Below are 19,710 nucleotides of genomic sequence, written 5' to 3'. Positions count from 1 at the left end.
CCTTTTGCAGTTTGGAGCTATTACAAATAAAGCTGCTAATAAACAGTAGTGTATAGGTTTTTGTGTGGACTTAAGTTTTCATTTCTCTGGGATAAATGCCTAGAATGGCAATTGCTGGGTCATGGTTAAGTTTGTTTAGTTTTTTAAGAAACTGCCAAACTATTTTCCAGAGTGGCCGTGCCATTTTACATTCCCACCAGCAATGTATGAAAGATCCAGTGTCTCCGAATCTTCGCCGGCATTTGGTATTGTCACTATTTTTTATTTTAGCTGTTCTGATAGGTGTGTAGTGATATCTCATCGTGGTCTTAATTTGCATTTCCCTGATGGCTAGTGATGAACATCTTTTTCATATGCTTATTTACCATCCGTATATCCTTTTCGATGATGTCTCTTCATATCTTTTGCTCATTTTCTAATTGGATTGGTTTTGTTTTTTTATTGTTGAGTTTTGAGAGTTCTTAATATATTCTAAATATAAATCCTATGTCAGATACATAGTTTGCAGATATTTCCTTCCAGTCTGTAGCTTGTCTTTTCATCCTCTTAACAGGCTCTTCTGCAGAGCAAATATTTTAATTTTTGTTGAATTTCAGTTTATTGATTTTTGTTTGAAAAGATTTTATGGATTATGCTTTTGATGTTACATTTAAAAGCTCTTCACGCTCTGGATCCTAAAGGTATTTTGTTTTCTTCTAAAAGTGTTCTAGTGTTATGTTTTGTTAAATGTATGATCTATTTTGAGTTAATTTTTGTATGAGGTTTAGGTGGTAGTTCATTTTTTGCATTTGGATATCCAGTTATTCAGCACCATTTGTTGAAAGACTAGTCTTTCTCCTTTGAATTGCTTTTGTACCTTGGTCAAAATTGTTTGGCCTACTTGTGTGAGGCTGTTTCTGGTTTTTCTGTTCGGTTCCCTCTACCACTGCTATATATACACAGTCTTAATTAATGTAGCTCTGTAATAAGTCTTGGAATTGATTAGGTGTTTTCTTCCACTTTATTCTTTTTCAAAATTGTTCTAGCTATTTTGATTCCTGCCTTTCTGTTTAAATTTTAGAATAATCTTGTCTATGTTTTATAAAAAATCTTGCTGGAGGTTTTTTGGGCAGGGAAGAGTTTGGTATTTTGTTAAACTTGTATATCAGTTTGATGGGGAATTAATGTCTTTGCTCTGCTCTCTAGTCCACGAACATAGTATGTCTCTCCATTTATTTAGATCTTTGGTTTTATTATCAGCATTTTGTAGCTTTTAGCATACAAGTCCTGTACATACTTTGTTGGATTTATACCTAACTACTGCTCTTTTTTGAGTGATTATAGATGGTATTCCTTTTTTCTTTCTGTTTACTGCTAGTTAGTATACAGGAAAGCAATTAATTTTTCATACTGACCTTGAATCCCCTGATTTTTTTTTGTCTAGTACTTGGGATTTTTATGTAGACCATCATGTCATCTGCACATAGGGACAGTTTTATGTTTTCCTTTCTGACCTTGCTTTATTTCACTGGCAAAATTCCAGTTCTGTGTTGAATAGTAGTGTTAAGATCAAACAAACATTCCTGACTTACTTCTGGTACTAAAAAGGAAAAATTCTGTCTTTCACAATTATGTATATTAGCTATGTGGTTTTTGTAGATGTTTCTATCAAGTTGAGAACTGTCCCTCTTACTAATTAATTTTTTGAGAATTTTGTCATGAATGGATGTTGAATTTTGTCAGATGCTTTATCTGTATCATTTCATATGACCAGGTGGCTTTTTCTTCCTTAGCCTGTATGGAGTGTATTTAATTTTTTTAAAATAGATCTGGTCCTGTATCCCTTGAATAAATTTTATTTATTCATAGTGTGTAACTTTTTATATATGTTGCTAATAGCTGATAATCTTGTTAAAGATTTGTTTGTATTAATGAGGCTGTGATATGAGTCTGAGGTTTTTTGTAATGTCTTTGTCTGGTTTTGGTATTGATAAACACAGGCTTATGGACATGAATTGACAAGTTTTCCCTCCTATTTTCTGGAGAAATATAGAAATTCTTCATAAATGGTTGTTAGAATACTCTGGTTAAGTCATCTAGGTCTAGAAATTTTTGAGAGTTTTAAAGATAAAGATTCCATTTCCTTAATAGTTAAAAGAGCTGTTCAAATTAACTATTTCATATTGTGTGAGTTGTGGTAGTTTATGTTGTATGAGGAATTAATTGACTGCATCTAAGGTAAAATTGATGTATAGAGTTGTTTGTAATATTCTCTTACTGTACTTTTGACAACTGTAAGGTCTCTGATAGCCCTGTTTCATTCCTGAGATGGTAGTTAATGTCTTCTCTTTTTTTGTAAGTCTTGATAAAGGCTCCTCAATTTTTTATCTCTCCTTCCATTTGTTTGCCCTGGGTGTATTTTGCTCTTTTACTAGTTTCTTAAGGTGTGGGAGCTCAGATTATTGAGTTGAGACTTTTCTAAGATAAGTATTAGATGCTATAAATTTTCCTCTCAGCACTTCTTCAGCTGCATCTCACTAATTTATTTATTTATTTATTTATTTGCATCTCACTAATTTAGATATGAATTTTACTTTCTAGGTGTTGGAGATTTTCTTGTTATCTTTCTCTTAAATGACTCCTAGTTTGACTCTATTGTGGTCAGAGCATATTTTTTGTGATTTGGTTTCTTTTAAACTTTATTGAGATTTGTTTTATGACACTATCTTGGGTATGTTCTGTGGGAGCTTGAAAGGAGTGTGTAATTCTGTTTGTGTGGAGTGTTCCATAAGTGTCTATTAGGTACTGTTGGTCGATGTGAGGTTGAATTCTTTATGGCTTCATTGATTTTTCTGTCTACATATTTTTTTTTAAGATTTTATTTATTTATTTGACAGACAGAGATCACAAGTAGGCAGAGAGACAGAGAGAGGAGGAAACAGGCTCCCTGCAGAGCTGAGAGCCTGATGCGGGGCTCGATCTCAGGACCCCAGGATCATGACCTGAGCCAAAGGCAGAGGCCCCAACCTCCTGAGCCACCCAGGCGCCCCCTGTCTATGTATTTTATCAATTGTTGAGAGATGGGGATGTTTCCAGCTGTACTTGTGGATTTTTTTCCCTTTTTGCTTTCAGTTTTATGGTGGTTTGCTTGTTATTGCTGTGTTTTGGTGACTGGAATCTTTTTTTTTTTTCTTCTTCTTCTTTTTTTTCTTTTATCTGGGCTTTTACCCTAATTTCCTATAGGTAATGCAAACTTTTTTTTAAGTAGGTTCTACGTCCAATGTACGGCTTGAACTCACAAGCCCTAGATCAAGGGTCCCATGTTCTACTGACTAAAGCAGCCAGGTACTTCTATGTGAACAGTTTTTAGAATCCCGCTTTTCTTTTCTTTTTCTTTTTTTTTTTTTTTAGGTTTTTTTATTTGTTAGAGCGCACAACAGAGCATAACCTTTGAGGGGAGGGGGGTGAGAGGGAGAGAGAGAAGCAGACTCCCCATTGAGCAGGGAGCCAGACCCGAGATCATGATCTGTGCTGAAGGCAGATGCTTAACCAACTGAGTCACCCAGGTACCTCTGGAATTCCATTTGATTTATCTGTGATACTAAATACATTTTTTTCTAAGATTTTATTTATTTATTTTTAAAGATTTTATTTATTTATTTGTCAGAGAGAGAGGGCGAGAGAGCGAGCACAGGCAGACAGAGAGGCAGGCAGAGGCAGAGGGAGAAGCAGGCTCCCTGCCGAGCAAAGAGCCCGATGTGGGACTTGATCCCAGGACGCTGGGATCATGACCTGAGCCGAAGGCAGCTGCTTAACCAACTGAGCCACCCAGGTGTCCCAAGATTTTATTTATTTAAAAAAAAAAAAAAGACTTGATTTATTAGAGCACAAGCAGGGTAGAGAGGAAGAAGCAGGATCCCTGTGATCAGGGAGCCTAATGTGAGGCTCAATCCCAGGACCCTGGGATCATGACTTGAGCCAAAGGCAGGTGCTTAACTGATATGAGTCACCCAGTCTCCTGAAGTACATTTCTTTATGTAGCTTTTTAGTTTTTCCTCTAGATGTTATATATGTATATTTATTAACTATTTTGTTACCTTTTGTTACATATATTATATATCTTTATTAATGCTTTATTTGTAAGAAAGTCACTTTAAGTATAAAATGTGTGTAGATTAAAAGTAAAAAATTGCCAGAGGGCCAGGTGGCTCAATCAGTTAAGCATTCAACTTTTGATCTCAGCTCAGGTCTTGATCTCACGGTTGTGAGTTCAAGTCTTGTATTGGACTCCATGGTGAGCATGAAGCCTACTTTAAAAAAAAAAAAGATAAAAATTGCTCAAAGACATGCCTACTATGCAAACACAAATATAAAAATATATTTATGTAGCCTCTCTACTGTGTATCAGCATTTTACCAATCTTACTTTCCTATATGTTACTTTATCCACCATTTATAGTTTGATTGTCTTGAATATTCCCTTTATAATTGAGAACAACATCAAAAAAAGTTACAATTTTTTTAATGTTACTATTTCTGCTTCAACCATCAAACTCAAGAGGAAAAAGAGAGTATTTACTCATTTTTGCTTTTTCCCTTGTTCTTTCTTCCTTTCTGATGTTCCAAGATTCCTTCTCATATTATTTTCTTTGTGTTTATAAAACTGCCTGTAACCATTCTTTTAGGAAAGGTCTGCTGGTGACAAATTCTTCATTTTTCTTCATCCTTCATTCCTGAAAGTTATATTCATTCAAAATGGGATTTTACATAGACAGTTATTTTCTTTACACATTTGAAAAATGTTGTATTCCCTCTCTCCAGGGTCTGTGGTTTCTGATGATACCTGCCATCATTGGAATTATTTTTCTCCTAATCACAAGGTGTTCTGTCTTACTTGCTTTCAGGGTTTTTTTCTTTGTCTTTTTAGTTTTCAGAAGTTTGAATATGATGTACCTTGATTTCTTTGAATTTATTTTTATGAATTCACTAACCTTATATTTGTAATAGATTTATGACTTTTGGAGATAGTTTGTCCCAAATTTGGAAGTTTTACAGCCATTATTCAAATTTGTTTCTAGACCTCTCTTCTCCTTTTGGAACTTTAATGATGTAATGTTAGATCTTTCATTTGACTCCTTGGACTGTCATTTTTTTAGGTTTGTTTCATTTTGTTTGGATTGGGTAGTTTCTGTTTTTCAGATGTTAAGTTGACTCTTTCTTTATTGAGCCTTTCAGTTGATTTTCTTATTTTGGTTATATTTTTCAATTCTAAATTTTCAGTTTGATTCTTTTTATTTCTTTGCTGAGACCTTTTTATTTTAAGTGTGTAATTGCTTATTGAAGCATTTTTTTCATTGAAGCATTTTTATTATGGCTGCTTTAAAATCCTTGTCAGGTAGTTTGAACATCTGTGCATCTCATTGTTGGCATTTATTGTCTTTTAGCATTAAAGTTGAGATTTTTTCTGAGTCTAGGTGTGACAAGTGAATTTTTTATTGAGATCTAGGTATTTTGAGTGTTACACTACAAGACTGCATCTTATTTTATTTAGATCTTTTGCAGCAGTCTTCCTTGACAAATTTTCAGCTGGAGAAGGGGAGCACTGCTTCATCATTGGCAAGTGGTGGGGAAGTCGAGATGATGGCGTCTCATTACTGTTCCCAAGTGGTCTCCACTGACACTGAGGGCTGTGGATGATTGTAAACAAGCTGACTCTTGCTGGGCCTCCTCTGATACCACCCTAGGTATCATTATGATGAGGGGAAGGTAGAGTCAGGAGTAGGGAGGGTTGGGTATGCATTTGAGGTACATAGGTACCACCTGAGAAGTGCTCTCCACTGGGTCATTGGTGGTTCATGCGAGGGTGAGCCTACAGTTTTTTTCTGTGGTGTTTTCCTGGAATAGGATGTTTGAAAATTTTCTCTCCTGCTAGGTTGTCACTTTCCTGGTTCTTTGGTTAGAGAGAGCAGGCTTTTGTTGTGGGTGTTTTGTAATTAACCCATGGGTATTGATAGCTGAGCTGCTGCCTTCTCTAGCATCCAGTTTGGGATACATAAATTAGGCAAAAGAGAACCAAGGAACTCAGCATCCTTTATGTCCCAAGGTTCCTAACCAGTCTGCCTTTTCTCTACCTTTCAAAGTCTTATGTTTGCTTTATATTTGATACTTAGTCTTTTAAGCTATAGTGAGGATAAATGGGGAAAAGTACACCTACCCCATCGTTTTGGAAGTAGAAGTAAAAAGGCACTAGCTCTAAAATTTCTTTTCTTAGACCTTCGTCAGACGATACGAAGGGATTTCTGCATTTTAGGTTTCAGGAAGCTGACCTGAATGAACTATATTGGTGGTCACAAATCTATTTCTGCATCAGAATCACTAGGAGAACATTGTAAAAATAGATTCTTAGGTCTCAGTCCCAGAGATTCTAAATCTGGCAAAAGGACCTGGGAATTTGTAATTTTAAAAAGCTCTCTAGATGACTTTTTTAAAGATTTCATTTATTTATTTGACAGACAGAGATCACAAGTAGACAGGCAGACGGGAGGCCGGGGAGCAGGCTCCCCGCTGAGCAGAGAGCCCAGTGCGGGGCTCAATCCCAGGACCCTGAGACATGACCTGAGCTGAAGGCAGAGGCTTAACACACTGAGCCACCCAGGCACCCATCAAGATGATTTTCAAATGCAGTCATCCATTATAATGAACAAATTCTACCTCAAGTTTTAGTTCATGAGGGGACTCGACTAATAAAGAATCCTTTACCAGTGTATTCGGTGCAAGGCACTTGAAGAACTCTGTCACAGTTGTTCTGCTTCGGCCTTCCCTTGTAGAGATTCTGATTCAGTAGGGTTGGGACCAGGATGAGTTTTTTGAGGGAAGTCTATGGGCTATCAGTCCAATTGTGCATTTAGTTAGGTTATCAAAGTAGGTGATCTCTAATCTAAGGTACTTTTTAAAAAACTTATGTATCAGATATATAGCCCTGGGATTTTATATAATCTAAAAAAGGCAGAGAAAGAAAAAGGTTGGGGTACTGTCTCCTCCCTACTCTTCCTGTGGCCCTGCTGTTAAACTGTTCATATGTCAGTGAACCAGACACAGCTGGGGAATCGCCTGGACTGTGTGTCCTGTAACACCCCAGCAGGCACTCTTTACCTACACAGGCATTTCTCAGTTCAGTTTCTGTTGAGGTAATTGGGCTAGATCTTTTTTTTTTTTTTTTTTTTTTTTTAATGGGAGGGGCCATCCTGTACATTGTAGGATGCTCAGCAGCATCTTTCCTTGTCCACCCACCAAAGGCCAGGGACATTGCCAAATATCCCTTATTATCACACCACTGGCCTTTAATATAAATTGTGCCCACCGTGTTGCAGTTTTTCTTCCATTGTATTCCTTATCACTTGCTGCTTAACGAGAATGTGTGCAAAGATAATGATACAGAATGAGGAAGATGTAACTTAGTCTAGTTCAGTCCTATGCCCATATCAGTGTCTTGATGTTAAGACTACTGAGTTTATTGCCTTCTATATAATCTGATCTCTAAGGCCTCTAAGCGGGGGCCATATTGAAGAGTCATGCATTTGTACAGAGTTTTTGTAATTTTACTTTCGTTATAGAACACTCAAGTCTGGATGCCACAGTATCTAGAGCTGAATTTGGTTTGGAAGAGAAATTGTGACTTCAAAATGAATACTCCAGATAACATAATGCTTTTGAATATTGTTAAATTCTGTTGTAATAGGACTTCTTGTCAAGTGTGGACATTGACTCTGTAAATATAAATGAATGTATATCACTGTATTTAGTAGTTGGGTAACCAGGTTTTAAGACTGTCAATTCTAAAAAGATAATAAAGAAGGGCTTTGTTTTTAATATTTAAAATTCAGTTCTGTATGTAACATTTCTTGTTTTCTCATTTCTCTCTTTTAAAGTCTTGTGAAAATGCCATTGTTTGCTGGAAACCTGGGAAAATGGAAGATGATATAGATAAAATTAAACCCAGTGAGTCTAATGTGACTATTCTTGGGCGATTCGATTACAGCCAGTGTGACATTTGGTACATGAGGTTTTCTATGGATTTCTGGCAAAAGGTAGCAGCATATTTTTACATTTTAAACTTAAGACCATTGAAAATTTCACTTTTCTCTGTGCATCCATCTTCAGTTTCCTCTAAGAATCTACCTTGATCTTTTGTATTGATTACTTTGGCGATTGATATTTATTCTGTCTTTGTGGTTCTGCTCACCATCTGCAATGTTTATTTTAAAATGTAGTTAACAGGTGTCAGTGGTGGCAGTGAGGTGCTTACGTTCCATAACATCTGTTACTAAGATTTAATGTTTTGGTGATTAGAGTGTTAAACTTTTTTTTTTTTTTTTTTTTTTTTTTTTAAGCAACTACAGAAAGCTTTTATTTGTTTAAAGTAACCAGTACTAGAGATGCAAAAACCCCAACAACTCCCCCAATACTACTTCAAAACAAACATATCAAACTTGATTTTCATTAGAATGTTATTTTTTCACACTAATAAATCAAAAAACAAAGACCCAGATTTTATATATCTTTTTTTTTTTTTAAGATTTTATTTATTTATCAGAGAGAGAGGGAGAGCGAGCGAGCACAGGCAGACAGAGTGGCAGGCAGAGGGAGAAGCAGGCTCCCCGCTGAGCAAGGAGCCCGATGTGGGACTCGATCCCAGGACGCTGGGATCATGACCTGAGCCGAAGGCAGCTGCTCAACCAACTGAGCCACCCAGGCATCCCAGGAGTGTTAAACTTTTTAAGTAGATTTTTTTATATAAAAGCTTGGAGAAAAATCAGCATAGAAGATGGGACAAAGTAATAATTATCTAAAATTTTAAAGAGACTTGTATTAGGAATTTGTAGTAACAAATTATCTGGGTATTTATTTCTCAAAAGACTGGAGAAGCTCTCTGTAGCTGTTGCTATAATTCTTTAAGGCAGAATAAAGAGTACATGCTATGTAAATTGTAAAGTCCTTCATAAATATGCAGAATGCCTTCTAATTCACTCAGGACACCTCTGAAGTATTAGTTGCTATTATCCCCATTTACAAATCAGAAATACAAGGTGCAAAGAACTAATCATGAGCATAGCCATAGGCTAAAGCTGAGGTTTTTCTGAAATATGAACATATCTTAGGAATGCTTGAAGGCCCTGTAGCCTATTTAATAATTTGAATTTTTTAAAAATATGTTTATACAGATGCTTGCATTGGGCAATCAGGTTGGCAAACTTTATGTTTGGGATTTAGAAGTAGAAGATCCTCATAAAGCCAAGTAAGTATTTAGAACTATGTATTGATAGGGGCACCTGGGTGGCTCAATTGGTTAAGCATCTGCCTTCGGCTCAGACTATAATCCCAGAGTGCTGGGATAGAGTCCTCAGGCTCCCTGCTCTGTGGGGAGTCTGGTACTCCTTTGACATGCCCCCCTCCCCTGCTTGTGTGCATTCTCTCTCTGGGAAAAATAAAGTGGGTTTTTTTGTTTTGTTTTGTTTTTTTAAAGATTTTATATATTTGTCAGAGAGAGATTGAGAACAAGCATCAGCAGGGGGAGTGGCAGGTAGAGGTTAATAAGCAGGCTCCCCACCGAACAAGGAGCCCTGCAGGATTCAATCCCAGGAACCTAGGATCATGACCAAAGACGAAAGCAGATGCTTAACCAACTGAGCCACTCAGGCGTCCCTTTACTGATAATCTCTGCCTTTTTACTCAAATGTCAATAGATAGGAAGTAATTAATACTTAAAGTACCATTCTTAAATCATTTTTAACATTTACATGACTCAGTTATTTTAAAATACTTTGTGTTCTCATAATGACTATTTATCATAAGTACTGTGGTGACAAATTACTTTTTTTTAAATTAAAAATATACCCAAGTTTTATGAAATTAGAGATTGAGCTCTTAGTGATGTTTTAAATGCTTTCCATATGACTTGGAACATCTATTTGTTTTCTAATTCACTGGTTTAATTTGATACAACATTTTTTATGAATGGCATTTAAACTATTGTTTTGTTTTTTTTCTAGATGTACAACACTGACTCATCATAAATGTGGTGCTGCTATTAGACAAACCAGTTTTAGCAGGGATAGCAGTATTCTTATAGCTGTTTGTGATGATGCCAGTATTTGGCGCTGGGACCGACTTCGATAAAATACTTTTTCTTAATCAAAATTAGAGTGTGTTTTCTGTGTATAATAGAATTACTGTATCTTGCTAGTAAGGGCACATAGAGCATTTAGAGTTGTCTTTCAGCATTCAATCAGGCTGAGCTGAATGTAGTGATGTTTACATTGTTTACATTCTTTGTACTGTCTCCTGCTCAGACTCTACTGCTTTTAATAAAAATTTATTTTTGTAAAGCTTTGTGTTAGTCTGTTTTCATTGTGAGAAAAAGAAATGTACATCTTTTTTTGTAATGATCATTTTTATAGTTCTTTTAACTAAAAAAAGCTCTATAGGGCGCCTGGGTGGCTCAGTGGGTTAAGCCGCTGCCTTCGGCTCAGGTCATGATCTCAGAGTCCTGGGATCGAGTTCCGCTTCGGGCTCTCTGCTCAGCAGGGAGCCTGCTTCCCTCTCTCTCTCTCTGCCTGCCTCTCTGCCTACTTGTGATTTCTCTCTGTCAAATAAATAAATAAAATCTTTTTTTTTTTTAAAAAAAAAAAGCTCTATAATGTGATTAAGTTAAGTTCTAGAACTAAGCAGAATTTAATTCTGCAACTATGAGCTGAGCTAAGTAACTTAACATCTACCTCAGTTTCTTCCTGTGTGAAACGGTAAGAATACCTACCGTATAGGGATTTTAAGGATCAAATGATCAAAGTGAAACAGCTGTACCAGTACTTGACATACACTAAACCCTAAATATTGCTACTTATTTTTACTGGAAAGTGTATTAATTATGTCTCTTATTTCTTATTTCTTCTGTAATAACTTCATAGTAATTATATTTAAAATTCTATAGAGTTGGAATATATAATGATTGAACGGTTTAAAAAATACTGCTATTTGGTTTGCAGGTAGACCATTAGAAATCTTTTTTTTTTTTTTTTAGATTTTATTTATTTATTTGACAGAGAGAGACACAGCGAGAGAGGGAACACAAGCTGGGGAGTGGGAGAGGGAGAAGCAGGCTTCCCATTGAGCAAGGATCCCGATGCAGGGCTCAATCCCAGGACCCTGGGATCACGACCTGAGCCCAAGGCAGACACCCAACAACTGAGCCACTCAGGCGTCCCTAGAAATCTTAATTGAAATATTACCATAAGAGCAAGTGAGAAGAGAACATAGAAGCTTGAATGCAGGTGACTGGAAAATGAAAGAAATGGGGAATCCCCCATGTACAGTGTTATATTTAAGGGAATCAGACTTAAGAGTGGTTGATCTTTTGTTCCAAACGTAAGGTGCTTTGTAAATATTTATGAACAAGAAGAAACAGCAAGAATGAGACTGACACAAAAGACCAGAAAATCCCCAAAGAGATAGAACCAGCATGACATGGAGGAGTTAACCTGAAGCAGAGGGAATAAGGAAAACCTGAGTAATGAGAAGGGAGAAAGTAAAATGAGGGGTGCCAGGTAAAATACAAGACTGAATTTTATCAAATATTCAGATTCATGAGCCTTGTTCCTATAAATTTCATGCATTCCCATGGATCTAATAGTATTTAATACCTTTCTGGATGTGTTCATTATTTCTGGTTGTTTGCTATTATATATAATATTTGGACTTCTAGCCCAGGATACAAGTCTTTTGTACCTCTGATTAGTTCCACACTTGTCTGTCAGAATTAGTGGAAGAATATTTCTATTAAGGTTCTACCAGATTCACTTGCTCCAGCAGTGTATGTTGGTACCCATTTTACTTTTTTTTAATTCCTGTGTATATCTGTAGATAAGCAGGTGGCAAACTTTTTTTTGTAAGCAGCTAGATAGTAAATATTTCAGGCTTTGAAGGCCATACATTCTCTGTCACATTCACTCAACTTTGCTACCATAGTGTGAAAGCAACTACAGATGATACATAGATGAATGGGCCTGGCTGTGTTGAATAAAATTACCAAAAACATGCAGTGGGCCGTTTTTTGGCTCATAAACCACAGTTTGCCCACTCTTGCTGTGGATACTAGATATTGAAATTAAACACTTAAGGAGGTCTCTAAGATGGCTGAAAATTTAGGTCAGCCAAATAGCTCACAAAGATCATCAGGCAATGAATCATGCTATAACTGATAGGTGAAACAGTACATAATATACTTAGACTACCAAGGACTTCAGATACTGGAGTTATCAGAAGATGTAAAAGCCATATTTAAAACTGCTTCTCTTCACTTATACTCAACCATTTGTTCCACCCTTTACTGGCTTGCTTAGTGAACATTTCAATGATCATCTAATACACTATATAATTTACTTTGGTTAGTTGTATTTCTCCTCCCATGGGGATGTAGCCTTTATAAGGATGGTTTGTGGTTGGTTTGGTTTTTTTGCTTTGTTTTGCTGGTATAACCCCAGCACTTAGGACAGTGCCTTGCACAAAAGTACCCAATAAATACTTGAATTAATGAAATGAATAAAAGCTGAAATTACGGGGCACCTGGGTGGCTCAGTGGGTTAAAGCCTCTGCTTTCGGCTCAGGTCATGATCCCAGGGTCCTGGGATTGAGCCCCGCATCAGGCTCTCTGCTCGGCGGGGAGCCTGCTTCCTCCTCCCTCTCCGCCTGCCTACTTGTGGTCTCTGTCTGTCAAATAAATAAATAAATAAATAAATAGCTGAAATTACAAAAATAAGCAAGCATTTGGAGAATACTAAGACTGACCAGGAGGATTTATAAAAGAAACCAGTAGAACTTCAGAAGTCAAAAATGATTGAAGTAAAAGTGAATGTTAATTAGATTAGACACAACTGAATAGAGGTTAGTGAACTGGAAGAGATCCTGAGAAATTACTTGCAATGTGTTAAAAAAGGAAATGGAGAATATGAGGAGTTAAAAAGTATAGTGCATAAAATGAAAAGGTCCAGAGGTAATTGCATATCCAGAAAAAAACAAAGCAAGGCAATGTTTGAAGAAGTAATAATTTTTTTTTTTTAAGATTTTATTTATTTGACAGAGAGAACACAAGTAGGCAGAGAGGCAGGCAGAGAGAGAGAGGGGAACCAGGCTCCCTGCTGAGCAGAGAGCCCGATGCGGGACTCGATCCCAGGACCCTGGAATCATGACCTGAGCCGAAGGCAGCAACTTAACCCACTGAGCCACCCAGGCGCCCCGAAGAAGTAATAATTTGACTTGGTACGAGTGGGTGGAGAGAGAGTTGGTGCTTTGGGCATGTTCTTTTTTTCCCCATTTTTCTTATTTTACTTTTCTAAATTATTTTTATTAACATATAATGTATTATTTGCCCCAGGAGTACAGGTATTTGAATCATCAGGCTTACACATTTCACAGCAGTCACCATAGCACATACCCTCCCCAATGTCCATAACCCAACCACCCTCTTCCTACGCCCCCCCACCCCCCAGCAGCCCTCAGTTTGTTTTGTGAAATTAAGAGCCTCTTATGGTTTATCTCCCTCCCAATCCCATCTTCATTTTTTCCTTCCCTAACCCCACAACCCTCTACCCTGCCTCTCAAATTCCTCATATCAGAGATCATATGATAAATGTCTTTCTCTGATTGACTTACTTCGCTCACCATAATACCCTCTAGTTCTATCCATGTCTTTGCAAATGGCAAGATTTCTTTTGATGACTATAATAATCCATTGTATGTATATATACCACATCTTTATCCATTCATCTGTTGATGGACCTCTAGATTCTTTCCATACTTTAGCTATTGTGGACATTGCTGCTATAAACATTTGGGTGCATGTGCCCCTTCAGATCACTACATTTGTATCTTTAGGGTAAATACCTGGTAGTGCCATTGCTGGGTCATAGGGTAGCTCTATTTTCGACTTTTTGAGGAACCTCCATGCTGTTTTCCAGAGTGGCTGTACCAGCTTGCACTCCCACCAACAGTGTAGGAGGGTTCCCCTTTCTCCACACCCTTGTCAACATCTGTCATTTCCTGACTTGTTAATTTTAACCCCTCTGACTGGTGTGAGGTGATGTCTCATCGTGATTTTGATTTGTATTTCCCTGATTGCTAGTGATGCTGAACATTTTTTCGTGCTTCAGTTAGGCATTTGTATGTCTTTTTTAGGGAAGTGTCTGTTCATGTCTTCTGCCCTTATTTTGACTGGGTTGTTAGTTTTTTGAGGGTTGAGTTTGAGAAGTTCTTTATAGATCTTGGACATCAGCCCTTTATCTGATAGGTCATTTGCAAATATCTTCTCCCATTCTGTCGGTTGTCTTTCGGATTTGTTGACTGTTTCCTTTGCTGTACAAAAGCTTTTGATCTTGATGAAGTCCCAATAGTTGATTTTTGCCCTTGCTTTCCTTGTCTTTGGTGGTATGTCCAGGAAGAAGTTAACTGCAGCCAAGGTCGAAGAGGTTGCTGCCTGTGTTCTCAAGGATTTTGATGGATTCCTATCTCACATTTAGGTCTTCCATTTTGAGTGTATTTTTGTATATGATGTAAGGAAGTGGTTCCATTCTTCTGCAAGTGGCTGTCCAAATTTTCCCAAAACCATTTGTTGAAGATACTGTCTTTTTTCCATTGCATAGTTTTTTCCTGCTTTGTCGAAGATTAGTTGACCATAGAGTTGAGAGTTCATTTCAAGTTATCTATTGTGTTCCATTGATTTATGTGGTTTTGTGTGTGTGTGTGTGTGTGTGTGTGTGTGTGTGTGTGAGTACCATACTGTCTTGATGATTACAGCTTTTGTAGTAGAGCTTGAAGTCCAGAATTGTGATGCCATCAGTTTTGGTTTTCTTTTTCAACATTCCTCTGGCTATTCGGGGTCTTTTCTGGTTCCATACAAATTTTACGATTATTTGTTCCATTTCTGTGAAAAAGGTTGATGATATTTTGATAGGGATTGCATTGAATGTGTAGATTACATAGCGCAGACATATTCACAATATTTGTTCTTCCAATCCATGAGCATGGAACGTTTTTCCATTTCTTTTTTTATTTATTTTCATTTTTCCATTTCTTCGTGTCTTCCTCAATTTCTTGAGTACTTTATAGTTTTCTGAGTACAGATCCTTTGCCTCTTTGGTTAGATTTATTCCTAGGTATCTTATGGGTTTTGATGCAATTATAAATGGGATCAACTTCTTAATTTCTCTTTCTTCTGTCTCGGTGGTGTGTAGAAATGAAACTGATTTCTGTGCATTGATTTTACATCCTTCCACTTCACTGAATTCCTGTATGAGTTCTAACAGTTTTGGGTTGAAGCCTTTTGGGTTTTCTGTATAAAGTATCATATCATCTGCAAAGAGTGAGAGTTTAACTTCTTTGCTGATTCATATGCCTTCTATTTCTTTTTATTGTCTGATTGCTGAGGCTAGGACTTCTACTACTATGTTAAACTAAAGTGATGAGAGTGGATGTTCCTGTTGCACTATTGACCTTAGGGAAAAAACTCTCAGTTTTTCCTCATTGAGAATGATATTCGTTGTGGGTTTTTCATAGGTGCAAGCCTCTTGCTTAAAAAGCAGGGAAAAGGGACACCTGGGTGGCTCAGTGGGTTAAGCTTCTGCCTCAGCTCAGGTCATGGTCTCAGGGTTCTGGGATCGAGCCCTGCATGGGGCGCTCTGCTCAGCGGGGAGTCTGCTTGCCTCCTCTCCTCTCCCTGCCTCTTTGCCTACTTGTGATCCCTGTCAAACAAATAAGTAAAATCTTAAAAAACAAACAAAAAAACCAAGTTCTGGTTTAAACTGAAAGCACAGCTTCTTGGGGTTGTCAGGACCACTGTCTACTCAATTTTAGATGAAACACACTTGCACTCATTTTGAATCTAATAATGGAATTCTTTGCTCATGAAGAACTGAAAATGCTACTTATGAATAGAGAGGCAAGGAATGGTAGACAGATACACGTATTGCATGAATCCCCTCTTTACATACATGCTGTCTTGTTCCACTGGACTTAAAAAATGCAAGTTCAAAGAAAGGAATGTCGAGATGGGAACAGAGGAGGCATTAAACTACGCATGGGGGGGTGCCTGGGTGGCTCAGTGTGTTAAGCCTCTGCCTTCAGCTCAGATCATGGTCTTAGGGTCTTGGGATCAGGCTTTCTGCTCGGCGGGGAGCCTGCTTCCCCCTCTCTGTCTGCCTCTGCCTACTTGTGATCTCTCATCTGTCAAACAAATAAATAAAATCTTAAAAAAATAAAATTAAAAAAAATAATAAACTACACATGGGTTCTTTCTGAACTCAGTCCCCTGTACTGCTTACTGCATTGATCACACACCTGTGAAGCTGATCCTGTCGGGCTGACCTGAGGTCCTGTGCCCCCCTTTTCTAGGAAGCTCCTTCGGGTACTGACCACTCTGTAAGTAGGTTCTCATTTTTTTTTTCTTAACTATTTAGTCTTGTTATCGTCTCTTTCTGGCTCTATCTTGGTCTTCTTTGGTCCTTTCAAGTAAAATGAATAGAATGATTTTCCACCTTCTCCCCTTCTCCCCACATTTACCCTCAAAAGAAAAATAACAAATTCAGCTATAGGAAAGAAGGCAGAGACTGGGAGCCATATTGTGCTCTGTGAGCAGGGACCTGAGTTTAAAGAAATCTATGATGCAGAGTAGATGGCTGCTGCTGCAGAGATGACAAGTACAGTGGAGTCTTGGGGTCTTTAGAAGGAAAACAAAATGGGCTACGAAAGGACTGGGATGTGATTTTAGGTGTATCATCCTACAGAATATTGGAAAGGGGCTGGATAGAAATTAAATGATTTTAAAGTTGTTGTTTTTTAAGAAAATGACTGAGAAGGGCAGAGGTATAAAGAACTGGTGGTCCAGTTGTCCAAAAGTGCTCAAAGAATTAAAACTCTCACTTGAGGCAAAGGCGATAGACATTCTCCTTAATCACACCATCTAGGATAATCTAGTAATTTTATTTTTTTAAAAAAAGATTTTATTTATTTGTCAGAGAGTGAGAGGCAGAAAGAGGGAGAAGCAGGCCCCCCGCTGAGCAAGGACCCTGATGCACGACTTGATCTCAGGACCCTGGGATCATGACCTGAGCAGAAGGCAGACGCTTAACAACTTGAGCCACCCAGGTGCCCCTATAGTCTATTTCCTACTGTGTGTTTCACTAAAAAAAATTTTTTTAAAGATTTTATTTATTTATTTGACAGAGAGAAATCACAAGTAGGCAGAGAGAGAGAGAGAGGAGGAAGCAGGCTCCCTGCTGAGCAGAGAGCCCGATGAGGGGCTCGATCCCAGGACCCCGAGATCATGACCTGAGCTGAAGGCAGCGGCTTAAACCAGTGAGCCACCCAGGTGCCCCTAAATTTTTTTTTTTTTTAAACTACTGTCCTAGGGAATGCCTGGGTGACACAGACAGTTAAGCATCTGCCTTTGGCTCAGGTCATGATCTCAGGGTCCTGGGATCAAGCCTCACCTTGGGCTCCTTGCTGGGCAGGAAACCTGCTTCTCCCTCTCCCACTCCCACTGTGTTCCTTCTCTCGCTGTGTGTCTCACTGTCAAATAAATAAATAAAATCCTTTAAAACATAGACTATAATATCCCAATCACACAAATATATATATATACATATATATGTACGTGTGTGTGTATATATATATACATATATACATATATGTATATAACTAAAACAAAAGTTCCGTGAAACAGTACACTTACCATGTAAAACCATGGGAGCAAGACTCATATTAGCGGTTCCTGGCTGGCTCAGTCAGTAAAGCATGAACTCTTGATCTCAGGATCATGAGGGCAAGCCCCATGCTGGATATAGAGCTTAGCTTAAAATTAAAAAAAAAAAAAAAAGTGCTAGATGATCTCTTTAGTCATAAAATATAGCTCAAACACTATAAAATTTGTAACTTCACCTACTTTGATTTGTTACCTGTGGGTTTCCCCTGTTAGGTAAAAAATGACTTATCATTTTGTTATTGAACTGATGGATTTCTATATTCTTGGTATTTTGTGGGTTTTTTCTGATACAGAACAAAACTTTAGATGAATGAAAGCAGATTCATTTCACTTTCCCTGCTTCAGTTACCCCAGGCTGATGTGAAATTTGACAAGTTGGGTGATTTCTGTTACATTGTGTGCAATGAGTTGAGGGAGTGTGTATGTGTTTAATTCTAAAACCATTACATTGTAGGTTGTCAGAAAGTCATTGATTTTGAGTATTGGCCATTATTTGATTTTTTTTTATAGAATTTTATTTTTTTTTGACAGAGAGAGATCACAAGTAGGCAGAGAGGCAGGCAGAGAGAGAGGAGGAAGCAGGCTCCCCGCTGAGCAGAGAGCCCGATGTGGGGCTAGATCCCAGGACCCTGGGACCATGACCTGAACCGAAGGCAGAGGCTTTAACCCACTGAGCCACCCAGGCGCCCCCTATTTGATATTTTCTTATATGAGGCTTTAAAACTAAAATTTTTATAATTTAAGATGCTAAAATTTTGTATAAAATTTTTTTTAAGATTTTATTTATTTATTTGACAGAGATCACAATTGGGCAGAGAGGCAGGAAGAGAGAGAGGAAAGGAAACAGTCTCCCTGCTGAGCAGAGAGCCTGATGTGGGGCTCGATCCGAAGGCCTTGGGATCATAACCTGAGCCCAAGGCAGAGGTTTTAACCCACTGAGCCACCCAGGTGCCCTTGTAGAAAATTTTTTGGCAGGTTGTTTTCTTTGAAGTTTCAGGATGATTGGTTACTACAACTTCAGATGTCATTTTCAGTTATGTCTGTGTACCGAATGAAAAAATGATCATCTCTTCATGTGATTTTATTAAAACCGAGAAACCTGTCTCAGCAACCACCAGCAGATTTCCTTTCAGGTTTCACTGATCAGAACTGGGTTATGGGATTGATCCTAAACCCCTTACTGCAAAGGGGCAGGAAAATAGTTAGATTAAGCAGGGCCTTCCTCTGGGGCTCTGAGCCTCCTGGGGAAGGGATGCATTCCTGAACAAAAATGGGGTTCTGTTAAAGAAGGGTGAAATGAATGTTAAATAGATAACTACCAGTAATTGTTACAGGGAAGGAAAATTAATGAATAAAATGCAATCACAAATTGTGAATGAACTACATGGAAGCTAGCTTTTGCTGCACAGCAAAACATTTCAAATTTTATTTAACTTATGATTTTATTTTGGCTGAGCATGGCCAAGAAGTTCTTCTGGTCTTGACTGGGTTCATTAATTTCTGGTCGGCCTCAAATCAGCTTTGTAGCTCTGTTCTAAGGTTTGATTGGTTGTTGGCAGAGGCAGGGGATGCCAGGTGTCTTTCATTATCCAGCAAACTATCCTTGGCTTGTTCCTTTGTTAGATTGGCAAAGTTCCAAGAACTAGAACAGATGCTTGCAAATATTTTTGAGGCCTAGGCTTGGAACTGGCACATAACTTCTGCATTCTTTTCGTCAAATCAGGTAAAAAGTCCAGGAGGATGAAGAAATAGATACCATCTTTGCATGTCAAAAGATGCAAAGTCTCATGCTACAAATTCCTAGACACAGGGAGAAGAAGAATTTGTGCTTTTTTTGGCATCTGCTATCTGTGATAAGATAGGCAACGGGAAAGCCGCTCAGATCTCCCTTCAAGAGAGCTATCAAATCAACAATATGTCTCTGAG

General features: G+C 37.9%; 1 protein-coding gene across 3 annotated transcripts in view; it reads left to right on the top strand.

Moving 5' to 3' along the window:
• The window catches only part of EED (embryonic ectoderm development), a 29,989-nt gene extending 19,626 nt beyond the window's left edge, over positions 1-10,363 (top strand). The window contains exons 10-13 of one of the 3 annotated variants that reach the window (XM_044258362.1): positions 171-245; positions 7,907-8,065; positions 9,200-9,273; positions 10,028-10,363. In XM_044258362.1, coding sequence (XP_044114297.1) covers positions 171-245; positions 7,907-8,065; positions 9,200-9,273; positions 10,028-10,154 — 435 coding nt within the window. In that variant the 3' untranslated portion in view covers positions 10,155-10,363. The remainder of the gene's footprint in view (positions 1-170; positions 246-7,906; positions 8,066-9,199; positions 9,274-10,027) is intronic. The other 2 variants (XM_044258363.1, XM_044258361.1) reach the window with 2 other exon arrangements.
• The last annotated feature ends 9,347 nt before the right edge of the window (positions 10,364-19,710 follow it).

The sequence above is a fragment of the Neovison vison genome, chromosome 7, assembly GCF_020171115.1.
Source record: "Neovison vison isolate M4711 chromosome 7, ASM_NN_V1, whole genome shotgun sequence".
Lineage (NCBI taxonomy): Eukaryota > Metazoa > Chordata > Mammalia > Carnivora > Mustelidae > Neogale > Neogale vison.
This window is presented reverse-complemented; position numbering and strand designations above follow the sequence as displayed.